The 16,580-nt window shown below is 37.4% G+C and overlaps 1 protein-coding gene across 6 annotated transcripts in view; it reads right to left on the bottom strand.

Moving 5' to 3' along the window:
* Positions 1 to 16,580, bottom strand: part of HTT (huntingtin) — an 87,661-nt gene that overhangs the window by 25,577 nt on the left and 45,504 nt on the right. For all 6 annotated transcript variants that reach the window (XM_005229813.4, XM_027790862.2, XM_055794560.1 and 3 more), the window contains 10 exons: positions 14,886 to 15,002; positions 12,956 to 13,078; positions 12,185 to 12,423; positions 10,646 to 10,788; positions 7,043 to 7,250; positions 5,526 to 5,667; positions 3,505 to 3,684; positions 1,925 to 2,101; positions 1,596 to 1,672; positions 231 to 369 (listed from right to left, as the gene is read on the bottom strand). In XM_005229813.4, coding sequence (XP_005229870.1) covers positions 231 to 369; positions 1,596 to 1,672; positions 1,925 to 2,101; positions 3,505 to 3,684; positions 5,526 to 5,667; positions 7,043 to 7,250; positions 10,646 to 10,788; positions 12,185 to 12,423; positions 12,956 to 13,078; positions 14,886 to 15,002 — 1,545 coding nt within the window. The remainder of the gene's footprint in view (positions 1 to 230; positions 370 to 1,595; positions 1,673 to 1,924; positions 2,102 to 3,504; positions 3,685 to 5,525; positions 5,668 to 7,042; positions 7,251 to 10,645; positions 10,789 to 12,184; positions 12,424 to 12,955; positions 13,079 to 14,885; positions 15,003 to 16,580) is intronic.

Genomic DNA, 16,580 nt, shown 5'->3' with positions numbered 1-16,580 from the left:
TTTTTCATAGCACCATCAACATAAACATCTGTGCACATCCTAATTATTCATCGTAAGTTCAACAGTCAGCCAACACATGAAATAATTCAGTGACCTATATGTGAGATTCATTGACGATTACGAGAACATTGATGCATAGTACAAATAACCTGTATTTAAATATTTTGTAATGAGCAAAGCTTGTTTACAGCCAAGGCACTTTTAGTGACACTTTCCAAATATAATCTTACTTTGTCTAGAATTACATTCTCTAAAGCTGGTTGGTCTTCTCCATCTAGTGGGTGTGAGGTAACCAGAGGTGAAGGACTAGTTGTGGCTGGTGCCACCATAAGACGAAACCTGTCCAAGAGCGAGTAAAGTCTTTGGTGTCTGAAAATAGAGGAACACATCAGCAGAGAGCTTATTTACTCAGTTCTGTAAGTAATTTAAAAATACAAAGACATCCAGTGAGTTAATTCTAATCCTGGGAGAGAAAAGCAGTAGGGTCTTAAGTACTTTGTTGGATATATACAGTTGTATGATGCAAAACTGTAAATGTCACTAGCTATCAGTAGCCAAAATAAATGAACTCAGCACCATCAACAATAAAGATTTAACCTGTACATGCTTAAGCATAAGATGCAAGCTGTTACATTTTCTTTATACAGTAACTTCTTTTAATAATAAGAATCAAAAGTTAGTGTACAGATTCTTTGATTGCAGACAAATACATTGTAACAGATACAAAACAAGAATCCACTAAAACTGTTCCTTCCCCTCCCTGCCCCCACCAATATATTAAGGATTCAAGTTTGTGGTTTTATGTCAGTGTCAAGAGTTTGAGGTTTTTATATTTTTTGTTTGGTTGGCATTTTTTGATCCCATTACTGCTATCAAGAACTTTTATAAAGTCATTCTGAGCTTCTGTAGGTTTTTTGAGAAGTCAAATGTAACGCTACCTACGACGGCACACTCCTATCAATCTACTGCAGTCTTGGGCTTTAGATACTTTCCCCCTACTTATTCCTTATTTCAGTTAACATATATTACTCTCAAACAGCAATGACATCAAGAAGAGTAAATGAAGCTGTTTCCAACATTAAATACAAAAAATATTGAACCATTTTCTCCTTGTTGTAACAGCAGTTTAAACAGGAGACTAAACAGTTACAAGTTTTAACACAGTTATCTGGGGGTGGGGGGTGTAAAGCCATCACAAAACACAAGCACACCCAGCTTGGACGCACAAAATTCTGCAGAAGTTTGAGGAAAATAAAGTTGTTTTCAGTAAAATTGTTTTTGTCAAGGAATTAATTTGCGGTTGCTGTCTCTCAAAAGTTAAATACTGAGTGGGATGTGGGAGAGATAATTTATGCTTTCAAGCCTTTAGCTTGCTTTAATTCTTAAGTATATTGCAAATTCAACCCAGCAAACACTACATATTCTTGTGCCAGAATATGCCTGCATCTCATAAGAGAGGCTTTACTCCTATTCTACCTCCAAAAAGGACCCACTATCTTACCTTTAAGAAAAAAAACAAAACATAGTAAAAAAAGTTAATACAATTAATACTAGAACATCAGTTTGGCATTTTAACATGTACTCATATTGTTTACCTTGTTGCTAATCCACTGTTTTGAAGGTATTCCTGAATTCTATCCAGTTCTTCTACTGGTAACTGAGTAATACTGTTCTATAGGAAAGAGTCACAAGAATTTTACAGGACAGAAATAAGTAAAATACCCATAGGTACTTTGAACAGGTTAGGAAAATTATAGGCTGATAAAGTGAAATGTAAACAATCACGTACCTACATGTTACGTAAAAAAGATTCCTTTCCAATGAAATCACTGAAACATCATTGTATTTTGATGTAATCAAAATCATTACACTTGGTTATATTGCTAGCACTGCCCAATCTTATTTACAAATGTAATATATTTACCTGTAAAGTTGCAGCCAAAAGCATTTCTACCCGACGGCAAGCCAGTGTGTCAACCATGCGAGCAAGCACACGGAATGGAGTACACAGAAGCTTATCAACATATAATGTTAAGACAGCCCCAGACTGGCTGAGATGTATCCCTTCTAAGCACTGTAAAGTCTTCTTCAGAGTTGTGGGCTGGATGTTGAAACAAAACAAACCAGGAAACAGACACACACACACACACACAAAAAAAGGCAATCAGTTGGAATACAAAGACCTTCAAGCTAAAGGGAAAGGCATTTAGAAAAACTATTAGCAGACTAGTTGATCAATATAATCATCTATATATGAATAGGTTTGAGTTACTGGGTTATTTAATTAACATGAACATTAAGTTGTTTAATGTTTAACTGTAAAAGCTTACTCTTACAAAGAGTAAGCAAAAAGTAGGGAGCAAAGCTTCTAGGGAAAAAAGCTAGAAAGACTTAAGTGGAATTGTAGAAAGCTCTGAAAATAGTGAGAAGCTTGAACCCTTGCTGGAAGAAGGTAGGGGCATGAACAGTCAAAACAAGAGACAGCAATGGCCACTCAGGATTAAACAGGGTGCAAAGAAATGTTTAGATTTTTTTTACTATTAGCACCAATTCATCACTAATAATCTAAAGGGAGAAACACAAAGACAAACTAGTTTGACTCGTGGAACCAATCTTCTCTTAGAGTAGACTGTAAATACCAGCTATTTTAATTTCACTGACTTTTCTGACCATCACCAAACGTTTCACAGAATGACATCGTCCATTCAAACACCTTTAGTTCATTCTACCTCAGACACTAAAGCCCAGATTAATCTCGTTCACCTTTAAAGTGTTTTACTCACATGCCTAAATCACTAATACAGTTGCACTAGACTTGCACAAACAATGGGAAAACAGGAAATGTTACCAGGCTATTCATGGTATGGTAGCATCTCCCATCATTAGCTCTAGAGGAAACCCAGCAAATGACATTTCCCATCTAGTGAGCTCTCAAGATAAAGAGGGATGCATACAACCTTACATCCCTATAAAATATCATTCATGCCTTTTAATCTGAAACCTAAAATAATCAACAGAAATCATACACTGAATTTCTGAAGCAGTATTTCCCTCACCAAGAGGCTACAACTTGTGGGGCGAATCAACGGGGAAGGCAGAGTTTGCAGATCATTTTCATGTTGTTAGGTCCTACCGAAGATGGACTAATTCCTATTCCTGCCCCTGTAGTTAGTACTTCTGTTATTTACGCTACTAAGACACTGAAATCAAAGACATAGGTTACAGGTTTAATTTACCCTTCAGATATTATGTGGGGTTAATACCCAGAAAGGAAGAAAAGCAGCTTAACCAACTCTACTTGAATTCATAGATTTGATAGATTGGAACACATCTGATACTAAAATTGCTAATATATTGTTGCATTTTTAAAGAAGTGACTCTAAAAATAAAATCAGAAGTTGATAAATGACCCAGAAATGTCAGAATTTGCATACTTATCAGTTAAACTTATGCTAAAGTGTAAGTGACTTTATTCTTTAAAAAAAGTCAAAAAGTTAAACTTACAGCTGCAAGATTCTCACACCGTGACTGAATGGCCTGGATGAAGAGACCACTGGCTGCCGAGTTCCTGTGAACAGCACTAATAAAGTCTTGTACTGGAGGCTCATGGGACAGATTAATCAAGTCTTGAACATGATTTACAATAAGCCAGGTCAAGTGTTCTGAATCATGTAGGTTTTGACACTAAATGGGAAAGAATTAAAATCTGATTCCAGTAATACCCATGTTAAGCGTTTAATTACCAAGAACTTTATTTGACACAACATGAATTTTTCACATAAAATTCTGGTAGCTAGTTTGGAATAATGGCACAGTGGCTGTATTTTAGTATCACCATCATTATTTTTATGACTGTCCTGGTTTCAGCTGGGATAGAGTTATTTTCTTCTCAGTAGCCAGTGCAATGCTGTGGTTTGGATTTAGTATGAGAATAAAGTTGATAACACACTGATACTTTTGTTATAAGTATTACTTAGAAACAACTAAGGCAAGGACTTTTCAGTTTCTTAGGCTCTTCCACCAAGAAGGCTGGAGGGGCACAAGAAACTGCAAGGGGACACAGCCAGGACAACTGACCCAAACTAGCCGAAGGGACATTCCATACCATAGAGCGTCATGCCCAGTATATAAACAGGGAGGAGCTGGCTGGGGCCTGCCCATTGCTGCTCGGGGACAGGCTGAGCAGCAGTCAGCAGGTAGCGGGCAACTGCGTTGTGCACCACTTGGGTTTTTTTCCCTTTTGGATTTTATTCCTCTCTCTCTCTCTCTCCCCCTCTCATTACAATTGTTAGTATTATTATTCAGTTTTAATTATTAAGTTGTTCTAATATCAATCCACAAGTTTTACCTTTTCCCCCAAATCTCATCCCCATCCCTCTAGGGGGTGGGTTGGGGGCCAGTCAGCAAGCAGCTGCACGGTACCTAGCTGCCGGCCGGGGGTTAAGCCACAATAGTGACAAAAATTCCAAATGCATTTGATCTTGTTGTTGCAAATGAAGAGATTTGTAACAAATTTGTAATTTTTTTTAAGAAACGCTAAAAATCCAGGCTAGAAACAAGTAAATCGAGAAAGGTCAATTCAAAGATGCCACTTTTAAAGAAATACTGTTTGAAATAAACATGCACATGCACAGACTTGTAAAGTATGATTTTCATTTAGTCTTCTTTTTAAAGATTTCTTATTACTACTGGCCTTAAACATAACACAAATAATTTCTGGAAAGCAAATCCGAAGAGATTTATCAATAATTAATTTTAAACCTACAGAGGCTATATCTGTATCAACAAGCAGTGCAATGCAACAGCTGCAGAGCTAACCAGTCATGCTGAGAGGCTGACACTTCCCAGTAAAGAGGTTTTGGATGGTTTTACCTTGGACCACCTCTAATCTGACTCCAGTGACTGAACATCCATTAGTACTTGAAGTGTTTCTTAAACATAGCTTTTGGTTTAGTTGAACCTGAAAAGAATGCAGTTCGCTTGCCCCAAAACTGCTCTGCAATGCAAACCAAAGTGCAATACTAGATATTACATGAAGATTCTCTTCATAAGTTCCCAGTGAACTAAAATGTTAATATTGAGACAGCAAGAGGCCAAAGCCACAGGAACTGCTCTCATTAGAAAGCCAAAACAGAAGTTAAATGTGGATGTAAAACCTCTCCTCTTAAGGTACAGAGACAGAAATTTGTCTCCTAGACACTATGCACTGCTACTGATGTTGGGAAGCCTAACACTAATGAGGTGCTAGGAGCACACTAAGAAGTAAGAATTCTCCTCTGGGAACCATATCCCTATGACCCACCAGGTATCCTTTCCAAGCCAAGAGAATTCTCTGTTCAGAACAGGAAAAAAAAACCACCAAATGAGGTCACACCTAAGCTTATAGAAGCACCACCTGAAAATAAGATGGCTGATTTCACAAGTCTTCATTTTTCACTTGTGAACCAGGTTCAGTTAATAAAAGACTGTCAGTATAATAAGATAACTCAAAACTATAGTTATAAAACTCGTAATTCATAACTTACAACATAGTCACAAAAAAGAATGAGTGCTCCTCTTCTCACTATCTCTCGATTGCACATACCACGTTTAGATTCTGAATGAGATTCATCGCTGTCTCCAGATATCTGAGGGCTAAGCAATTTAGTAGTTGAAAGACTGTGTCTCCTGCAAGAAGCACATTAGATTTTGTTACCACTATTACTATGGCTACTGAAACATTAATAATCAAATTGCTTGGAATATCCTACCAATGTGCTTACATAATATTTATTTTCCTAGAAACTTCATTCAAACACCAAACTGCTTTGAAGCAGACACTCTGCCTTCAATCAGCTCTTTACATTCTGACGGTTGTAGATTCAATTTTTTGTTCCATTCTTATTACTTCCTTGGACAGGCTGAAGAACTTCTGAAGAACTAACCAGGTTATTTAAAAGAAAAATATGGGCTACTGCATCCCTGGTAGGATAACAATTTTCTTCTCAAGCCAAACCAGTGCTCTTGAGCACTTAGTCTAGTGTCAGATTGAAAGTGATGCCCAAGCCAGAAAAAACAGAGGTGATACTGGTAAATAAAAAAAGATAACTGCAACAAATAGCAGATGTCATCCGAGCTATTTTAGTTGCCCTACTTCTCCCATATGCCAAATAATTTCATGTTTCCTCGAATTAGAATAATATTTTTTCACATCATGAGGTTGAGCTGAGGCAAGAATGTCACATTTGAGCACAAATTGATTCACTCATGTTGCAGAGCAAGATTAGTTTTCCCTAACATTCACTCCATAAGCAACAGAAAAGCCTCCCAAGTCAGTTGTTGGTCTCCCTCTACAGTTAAAAGAGGGATACCCACCCACACAGGGGATATCTACCTTACCCCACAGGACTAATCATTCCAGTGCCTGACAGGTCGCATAAACTAACTTCATACCAAGAGAATGCTTTTCTGATTTTAGACCAAATCTCTGAATTTCAGACAGCTAACATTAACTGAGGTTACTATGGCGCTTGATGCTAATGAATTGGCATGGTGCTGATACCGTGTTTTCATAAGACTTAGACACAGACCCACTGAGAGAACATATGTAACTGTAGTTACACTTACACTGGTCAGATCCTGTTTTCATAAATACAACAGTATATATCACCTGCACTGGCTGGTTATTTGCTAAAAGGTGAAATACAAAGTCTCCACTGGAACATGAAATACTAAGTATTTTCTTGTAGTTATTTCCATAATTTTAATTAAAAGCGATAAACATGATACATTCTTGCCTTAAAAGTGGAGAGATTACTTGGTATTTCCTTTTGAGGAACAACTGAGCGCAGAATACATTTCCTTAGTTTGGAAGACAGACTGGTATCAGAATAGACAGTACGTATACACATAAAGTAAATGCACAACTATCTATTTCAGAATCCCAATAATACTATTCAACAGGCTGACAGGCTTAGCAGAAAACAGCTAGCTTGTTTTAATATAACTTTAACAAATATAATGAGACACACTGCTACTACTAGGGATCAAAAACAAATCTTACTTTGGGGTTTGATGTACTTCTGACCACCAGTTGTAGTTGGTATAATTGACAAGAAGCAGGATTTGACACCAGAGGAGAACTAAAGATGGATGCGTGGGAATCATGGACTGAACAAGCTCACTCAAACTTTCAAGGGTATAGAAACTACCATCAGATCCATCTCCTGTAAAAAGTCTGGTGGCTGCAGCTGTGATCCTTCTAAACATCCCTGAAAACAAAAAAAAAAGCATGTTAAAAGTAACCATGATCTAATCTGAATTCTGATGTTTTAAAATTATTCAAGTTACCCTGAAAATTCAGTTCTTGTTTCATAAGCCACTACCATTCCTGAAAAAAAGGTATATCCCAAGTGGTTTTACAAATGTAAGGCAAGTCATGGGGTTTGCCCAAGGGCAATGTGTAAACAAGTAATGACCAGCTCCCAGACCTAACAAATAATGCTTTAGTTAAGCTTCATTACAATTCTAGTCTGTTTTCTCAACTTTTTCCTCTGTCATGCAGCAAGAAGTTTATGATATGTGAAAACCTTTACCAAATCTAAAATTGTTCATTATAGACCAGATTTAGGGTTTTTTTGTTTTGGTTTTTTTATAAAGTAAAACACAGAACTTTTAATTAAAAACTATGCTGTAAATACGATTCTACACGCTAAGGAAGATTGCTTACAAGTATCCTACTCCAGCTAACAGTTCCCCAAATACATTTAGTTGAAATTAAACTGACACCCTTCCATCCAATTTCTAAAGTGCAAGAAGAAAATGTTTTTAAGGGGAGAACCCTGCATATGGAAAACTCAGCACAAAAGCTGAATTTTGCTTTCTGACTTGCTGATTCTGTATTCATATGTCAAAATGAAGGGTGGGAAAACAAGGAAAATGGATAAACTTAAAAGCTGTCTAAAGGCACAAGATTTTTTTAGTTTCTGTGAGAAGCTAAGATCATGGGGAAAAGTGGGGGGTTTTTTTCAGAACCAGTTAGAAACCAAAAGCTAATCATAATAATGAAAGAGATCTCTAGTGTTGCTTGCTTGCCTTGTGGATATAAAGAAGAATGAAGCTGTAAATTCCACAGCCATGTGGACCAGTTTAAGCCACCCCTAGGACCAATAAATACACAATGTAAATAGCAAAGAATGGGAAAAATAACTGAGCCTCAAAACTCAGGTTCCATACTAGCAAGCCATTGCTATTACCATTCCAGATTCTTGCATTTGCAGTAATTGCACCATCTAGTGACCTTCTACAGTCATGAAAGCCACAGCATGCTAAACTTTTCGCTTTGTCTATGACTTATTTCTACTAACTTCAAAGTAGCACACTGAAAATGTTTATTTCTAATCTTGCAGCTTCCTATAGCTGAATACATAGGAGTCAGCACTGCCCATATTTTGGAAAAAAAAAAAAAACAAAAGAACAAAACACTGATGGGTGAGAAGACAAAACATCCAAGTAGAGAAGTGGTGAAAAATGATAGAATACCTTAGTCTACATTCCCAGACACAAATCACTATAAGCTGCACTTGTAATTAGGAGAATACAATTTACAGAGAAAAAAAAAATTATAGAGAACTTAACCGAATGAAAGTATTACAAAGGCAGGCACTTAGTTAACCCTAAGCCTAAACCTGAAAGAAAATGTTATGACATGAAAATACAGCCCAGGTGTCTGAATAACTTTCCTTCTACTCTGTTATACAATATAAAGCAACCACATTACTACTAGTAGTTAGGGTTGGTTCGTAGTCTTACATCGAACTACTTTCTAAAGATCACACAATACACATACCACAGTGCTCTGCATAAACATTTTAATATTATTTTAATTTTAATTTTACATGTAAGTTTCTACCTAGTTCCTGGCAGCACTCATAGTGCAGCTTGGAAGCCAGTCGCTGCGGCAGAACTAGCCGAGCCTTCCCTTCCCATTATGCCCAGTTCCCACTGTGGAAGAATCCACTTCCCTGATTTCAATCACCAGTTTGATTTTCTGATTTCATTGGCCTTGGCTTGACATCACTTAATCACTTATGCTAAGGTGATTTGGAATAAGTTACTTGTTACAGTATGTGTTTCAAATGTTTCTCCATAACATAATATAATAGCATAAACAGTTATTATCGTAACAGACGCATGGGAAAAGAGAACTATTACTCGCTACATCTTGAGTCTTGTGCCCTAAAGCAGGCTTTAAACAAAGATCAAGGAAGGCTCTGGTCACTATCACTGTATTTTGTGCCTCTTCACACACAGTCCTGGAGTCTTTGTGGCAAGAACCAATGTTTGCAGGGCTTTGTTTCTTAAACCAAAGCTCTCTTCTGACAAGTCAAAAGACAAAACATCATCTACCATGGCTGCACAAACTCTCACAACATAACTCAATTAGTTTCCCAATCACTTTTCTACCTGTTACTGTCACTGAAGATGAGGAGGAGTAAAGCTACTGGAAGTTAGATCAAGGCAATGCAGAAGCTTTGGGCTTTGACAGAGAACTAGTTGAAGACCTGAACACTTCCATCAGCACTTTTTTTTTTTTTAAGGCCTACACCTACAATACTTATGTTTGCAAGAAGCAGGTAGCTGCAACAACAGGAATAGAACTCAGGGGTTTTTTTTCCTCAAGAAAGGACTGAACTCTGTAGGAAGAGCTTAAAAAGAAAAAAGATTAGAGGTTGTTGGGATACAGTGTAGCATAGAATCATGTTAAACGTCTAATAATAGTATTCTGTAAGCACTTTTGTTGTTATGCACATCTGCTAGTAGTGAAGTACTGTAACTCCCATTTTACAGGCCAGGTTCTCAGGGTGTTTCAAGGCCAGTTCCTTGTCCAGTATCTGTAAGGGAGTCTGTGAACAACCGGGGACTTGGATGCAATTTAAAAGGTCTTGGCACCACTACTGTAATCCACGGTTGGATTTCAGCTGCAGGCTGAAAATTAGAAGGCAAAGAAGAACAGTCATAGTAAAGAAAGAATAAAAGAAACTGAATATAGTGACACTATTCAGAAAATAAGACCAAGAAATCAGGCTGACTAAGTAATTACCAAAAGGCCAGAGACTGGGCATCTAGCAGAAGATGCCTATGGCAGAATTCCCAAACCTGAAGAAAGGAGCTCAAGACCAGTGAGGTGGAACAGTACTACTTCCCCTACTTTTCTGGTTTTGGTTGTTTGTTTCATTTTGGGTTTGGGTTTTTTTAAAAATGTTTTTATTAATTATGACAAAGAACCGGAACCTACCCTGTCATGAGCCCGAGCCAGCGGTCTTTAACTCAGTATTTTAAGCCTGGACATAACTACCAACCTCCAAAGCGAGAAACACCATGAGAAATACAGACCAAAATTTGGAATGCTTTGCATTTTTGGAGTGGAAAGTTTTAGACAGTTAAAAGGAGAAATAAAAAGTCACTAGTTACATTTTGTTCCACATAGACAGAAGAACTGTGAAAAGTGTGACCTGCATGCACAAGCACAAAGTTTGGGAGGTTCTTTATGCCCTTAGCACCTACGTATTCCTTCTCAGTAGTTGGATGCATTCAACAATTGTCTCAACTGAAAAACCATTCTGTCACTGTATGCTACAGCACAAGGCAGTATTTAAAGTAATACCTGATTTGAAGATATGTATTAAGCACATAAGCAGCGTGCCCAGCTCCTGGCAGTAGAAAGTATGTTGCTGTTCATTCATGTCCACTCTCAATTGTTTGGTAACAATATCTTCCAGTAGAATGCCAACCAGTTGTAATAAGAACCTTGAAAAATCACATATACAATCAACAGAAAAACTATTAACACAACATCTTTCAGGATAAGATGAGGTTTGCCCATGAAACTCTAAGTTTGAAAAAATAAAATACGAAGACCTTGTCCATTCATCCCCAATAGGATGCCAAATTAAATGCTACAGAACAGGTCGACCTAAACCAAATATGATGCTATAAGTATGGAGAGATGATCACAAGCACTTAATTACATATTAGATATTGGATCTGGGTTATTTACTCATTAGCTAAAGTCATGATAGCACGCACATACCAGCCCCACCTCACACAGCAAAGATTCAAAAAAGTGCTATAGTGTCTTAACAGTGATTTGCAGTGAGCTAAAACACACCATGACAGTTACTGCAGCTCAGCTGAGAAGGGGTAACTGCATGTCACAGTAATTCAGCTTTTTAAAGCCTCATCTATCTATACTCTACCGAACAGGTTCCATATCAAACCCCCAGCCTGGGGAGTGGTATGGATGGGGGTGTGGAACCCAAACATAAAAAACCCCAACAACAAAAAAACCCTAATTCACAACACACACACCCCCCAAACAAATCCACACACCAAATAAGGGCATTTGAGTAACGACATCCTTCCTCCTTGCCATAATCATTCCTCAAGTCATTCCTGTTGGACATGATGTCACATTAAGGGAGTCCAGAAGCCCCTTTTCCCTCTACCCATCATCCTCATCAATGAGCTGAGTAAGAAACACCCAGTTATTTCTATGTGAAGTTCCATACTTAAGTAAGAAGTTCTCATTTTCTTAAACAAATAGCTAATTAAAATGCTTCCCACCACATAAGAGCATAATGCCTTGAAGACAAGCACTGTGGCAGCATAATACAATTGCCATCTCTCCACAATTCTTTTGCCTGAAGTCTGTCACACTGAAGACATCGGTATGGAAAGCCAACTACACAAAGCCAGCTCCTTAAAAATAGGAAATAGAAAGCAGGACTAACTTACTAGATTTGAATCTGTCTGCTACCAGGATTCTAGCAGAAAAATCAGGGCTTCTGCTAAGGGGATGACTCATCTTTCAGTCCCCTCACAGGAAGGAAAGGATTAACTAGTTAAGTTTTTAGACCCAGTTTAAGTAAGTCCAGGATTCATACATTTTAACAGCTCCATGAGGTTCTTCACTTGGCTTGAGAAGAGGCATCGGAACAATCCGAAGTCCCTACTATAAACCGCTCATCTCCTCCCTCTGCTCTCCATCTCATCATTCCCTCCTCCACACTCACTCCTTCCATATCAACTCATTAACAGACTTTATTCCTATCAGATAACAGTTCTACATGTGTATATATTGCCCAATATATTTGTGATTTCTCAAATCTTAATCTTTCCCCTTAATTATTCAAAAACAACATACCTAGAAAATGTCTCTTCAGGAAGATATTTAGCCTGTTTAACCTCAGTGCGATCCTCTGGTGCAGATACATTATTTTCTCCACGTCTCAGTCTGTTAATTGCTTGACATGAAATCAGATATGGTGAGAAGGAAAGCTCTTGTATACGGGATAGAACGATGTCTTCTGTTGACTGTGAAATCAGAACTCTAAGGATAGCTAAAATTCCAGAAATCCATAGCTGGACAGTGCTCACTGATGCCTAACACAAACACAAAAATGCATAAAATTGAGTACTTTTGAAGTGAAACAACACAACATAGGAACGAATTCAAATACATTAACACTTTCATTAACTGTTGTACAAAATCACACCCTTTTCAGAATGGAGCAAGCAGGAAATAACATTTATGTTTATATCTTCCAAAATGCTATTCTTGTGGTAACTGTCAAGCTTACATTCACTCTGTTAAACAAGCTCTCAACTATAAAAACGGCACTAATACAGGAAAATGTGACTATCTATTAAATTGCATTCTAGAATTCATTATGACAGTATGTTTCTCTATGTTCCTGATCCTCAAAATACAAAATGAAGGCAAATAATCCATAAGCAGAACGTTCTTGTATGAAGTGCTCCCAGTTGGTAAGTCACATTAGTTCTAACCAATTATTTCCTAAAATCCACTGCAGGTACTTTAACGCCACATTGCAAATTCAGAAAGAGAAACACGTGCTCTTTTGTTTTGCATGAAATACACCAGATTCTCTCTTCTCTGGAAACAACTGCTTACCATTGTTTTAGGAGTAACAAACATACTCCTTAAAAGCATGTCCACAGGGCGAAGGGATGAAGGAGCCAAAATTTCAAACAAAGTGTTCAATACTCCCAGAGCATCATGAGAGTCTATATGCATCTGTAAAAGAAAAACACAAAACTAATTTGTAACTAAAGGTAACTGCCTTTATTTATTTATTTATTATTTTTAAATTACCATTTCATGTTTTAAACATTTTTATGACCACCTTTGTGTAATAAAACTGTCCTTTACAGTACAAAATTCAGAGCAACTAAAAGCTATGAAAGGTAAATTTTCATTGCAGTCCTTCTGACACAGGGGCTTTGAGAATACTGACACACAAAAAAATTCGATATACATACCACATATTTTATCAGGATAAATACGTCATATTCAGAGAATGAGACCAGAAGACTGACTTGTCATAAAATTTAAAAAACTTTTCGCCTCCCTACACATCCTACCAGGCATATTTATAGAAAGCAATACTGGCTGTGCATAGATTTAAGCAGGTAACTAGGAAAAAAACATTCCTAATCATCTGAAAAGGGAACAGTTACAATGGTATTACACTGCAGCAACAGAGGTAGGACACTTTATTTTATAATTTATCTAAAAACCTCATCATCAACTGCAAAAAGCAAAGGACTGGACCAATCTGGATGACCCTAGCTTGTTTAAATAATTTCATAGTTGAGCACATGCACAGATTGAAATTGCTGTTATTTTGTATGAATCTGCCAATATTTTAGCTTTGCTCAAAACCTGTTGTCTGATCTACAGTAACTGCCCACTCTCTCCAGCCATGAGGTATCCTCCCGGGAGTAGGGATCTGCCATTATGCAGTAAAGAACATTAAGGGCACAATTTCACTAGTTTCACTTTTTATCCTTGAAGTAAGTGTTTCTAATTCCAGGAAAGCTGTATCAAAGTCAAGTCCTCTGTTGCTCAGGGAGCAGCACTTGGGGAGGGGTGGTGGGAATCTTTCTCCTAAAAGGAGTCATCTTTTCTTTCCAGATACAAGGGGTCTACTCACTGCACTGCACATTGGGGAAGGAAAGAAAAACATGCACACACCAGAGAGAGTCTAGCACTTGGCTTGGAACATCTGTTGTAGGGACAGCTGAGATTGATAAAGGTCACCCTGAGCCTTGTCCCGGCTGAACAACGTGCACAAGTATCTGACTTTCTGACTGGGGGAAGTGGGAGGAGGAGACAATGAAAGTACAGAAGAAAGAGCCAGAATCTTTTCAGTGGTATCCAGTTCTAGGATGGAAGGCAAAAGGCACAAGTTGAAATGCAAGAAATTACACTGAAACACTGTTTTTATTTATTTGTTTTCTGCCTGTGAGCATGCTCAGACACTAGATGAGGTTGCCCAGAGAGGTTATGGAGGCTCCATCCTCAGAGACTGTCAAAACCTGACTGGACATGGTCCTAAGCAACCTGCTCCAGTAGACCCTACTTTGAGGTGAAGGCAGCATCCAGGGGTCCATTTCAACCCCAACTATGTCATGATGCTGCAATTTATTAACGCAGTTTCACACTATGTCTTTCCATTCCCCTCACTGAAGAAAAAATGCAATTAGACCCACTGCAGTTACAAAAAAAAGTAATTTTGACATTCTAAAAACACGGGAGAATCTTCACACCATTTAGTAAGCACTCCGATACAATCATGTATGTAAGAGAAGTAGAACGAGCTGCTTCTGTAAACAGTCTTAAAGATACTGCACATACTTCATGCATTTAAATACCACCTTCATCACTTCAAAGACTAGTTTACCTTGCAGTAATTTTTTCAGATATGCCAACCACGTCTTCAAGAAAATCTGTCTTCGTATAAAAAAATCAAATACCCAAAGCCATTATTGATACAAATATTATTTTAGATGTTTATAGATTTAAAAATTCATATAATAACCTGTTGTTTTGCAAGCATTGGGAGAATAATGTCAGCTATTTGCCGGGACAATCTTTTCCATTTGTCTTCATTTTCTTTATGACATTGTTGCAATACTAAGATGAACATTTCCAGCACCTGAAGAAAAGTCCAAAAGAATGCAAGTAAATACCCACACTAACAGGAAACGTTTAAGTAATACAGAAGTAATACACTAGTGGGAAAAATATTTAGTGTTTCATCCATCTGCCAAAAAGCAAAGAAAAACCACATGAGAAATCAACATTTCCAAACTCGATTTTCAGGTTAAAAGCTTGTTCTTAGTTATGCCTTTTTTTTTTTTTTTTTTTTTTTTGTAAAAAAAAAAAAGTATTTTCCAGTTACTTTTTATAAACTAGAAAAATATGCTTTCTTGGTCCTTTTTAAATGGCATTTGTCAAAAGACTGCTCAAACAACTGAAAAAAGCATAGTATATCTAAGTGCTACATCACATACTTAAGAAAAAAGGAGAGGAAGGAAGAAAGGAATTTCCCACATGTATATTCTTTCTTCAGCTCAAAACTTAAATTTGGTCAAGAAACAAAACAGACATTTTTAATAGAGCTTGTTCACTTGAGATACGTCACTTTCATATAATGGAGCACAGCAACAGCAAGGATCACTTGTAGTAGCTGAACATGTTTTATGTGTGAGGGTTATAGAGACCACACTTTCAAGGACAGACGGGTCAACAACGTAGCAAGCAGGAATGTTAATATATGGACTGTAAAGTGGGACAGAAGAATCTGGTTCAGAAAACCAGTTAGACAGAGCACCTGTAGAAGAAATTCAAGTAATTCAGATTCAGAAATGCAGCCAATTAAAAAAAAGTGAAAAAAAAGATGACCAGATTCTTCCCAAAAAGCTTTCTCATGGGAGAGGAGATAAGAGAAATTGTGGGCTGAATAACTTGAACTGTGGAGCTCCATGGACAGCAGCTACATTTGTAACAGAAAAAAGTTAAAGGCTACAGCACTTGGAGCCTCTCAAATTACAGGGACACCACTGCAGAACATCCCAGCCACAGCCAGGGAAACAACAGAACTGTCCAAAGGTTAATTCCTAAGTACTGCACCGGCAGAGCAGGACAGAGAAAGAATTACAAATGGGATGATGTGGGAAGAGCAGCGCATGGGTAGTCTTTAATAGGTTAAATAGGTGTCAGAAGGGTATCTGCTAGCAATTGCAGTACCTTATGTAACACGAAGTTATTCACTATTTCACATCATGTGTCTACAGTGTGTCATTTCATATAGTTAATATTAGCCATTTCATGATTATAAAACTACAAATTCAAAAGAAAATGTGGATACACAAAATTACCCCAATCTGAACATGTAGTTCTAACAAATTATTTTGGCAAAATGTACTGACTTTTTTTCCCCCCCAACTATTCTCAGAAAATACATTGCTTACATTAGCATATGCTAGAACCGCATTTTCACATGATGAAAGGAAAAGCACATTAAGTTTGTTAAGCACCTGAATAAGCAATAAGATCGCATGCTAATTATGTCACTTCTCTTAAAATTACTTTTATGTTTTTCTTTTAAACAAAGTGTATTGAAAAAAGTCATTCTTATACTCCTACAAGGCAGAAACATGTTTTCCAGACCCGTGAGGTCTGGGGCAAAGTAATCAGTGCTGTCTAAGTACCCGTTTCATTACACTATTCA

The sequence above is a fragment of the Falco peregrinus genome, chromosome 2, assembly GCF_023634155.1.
Source record: "Falco peregrinus isolate bFalPer1 chromosome 2, bFalPer1.pri, whole genome shotgun sequence".
Lineage (NCBI taxonomy): Eukaryota > Metazoa > Chordata > Aves > Falconiformes > Falconidae > Falco > Falco peregrinus.
Note: the sequence above shows the minus strand (reverse complement) of the source record. Positions and strands in the feature narration are given on the sequence as shown.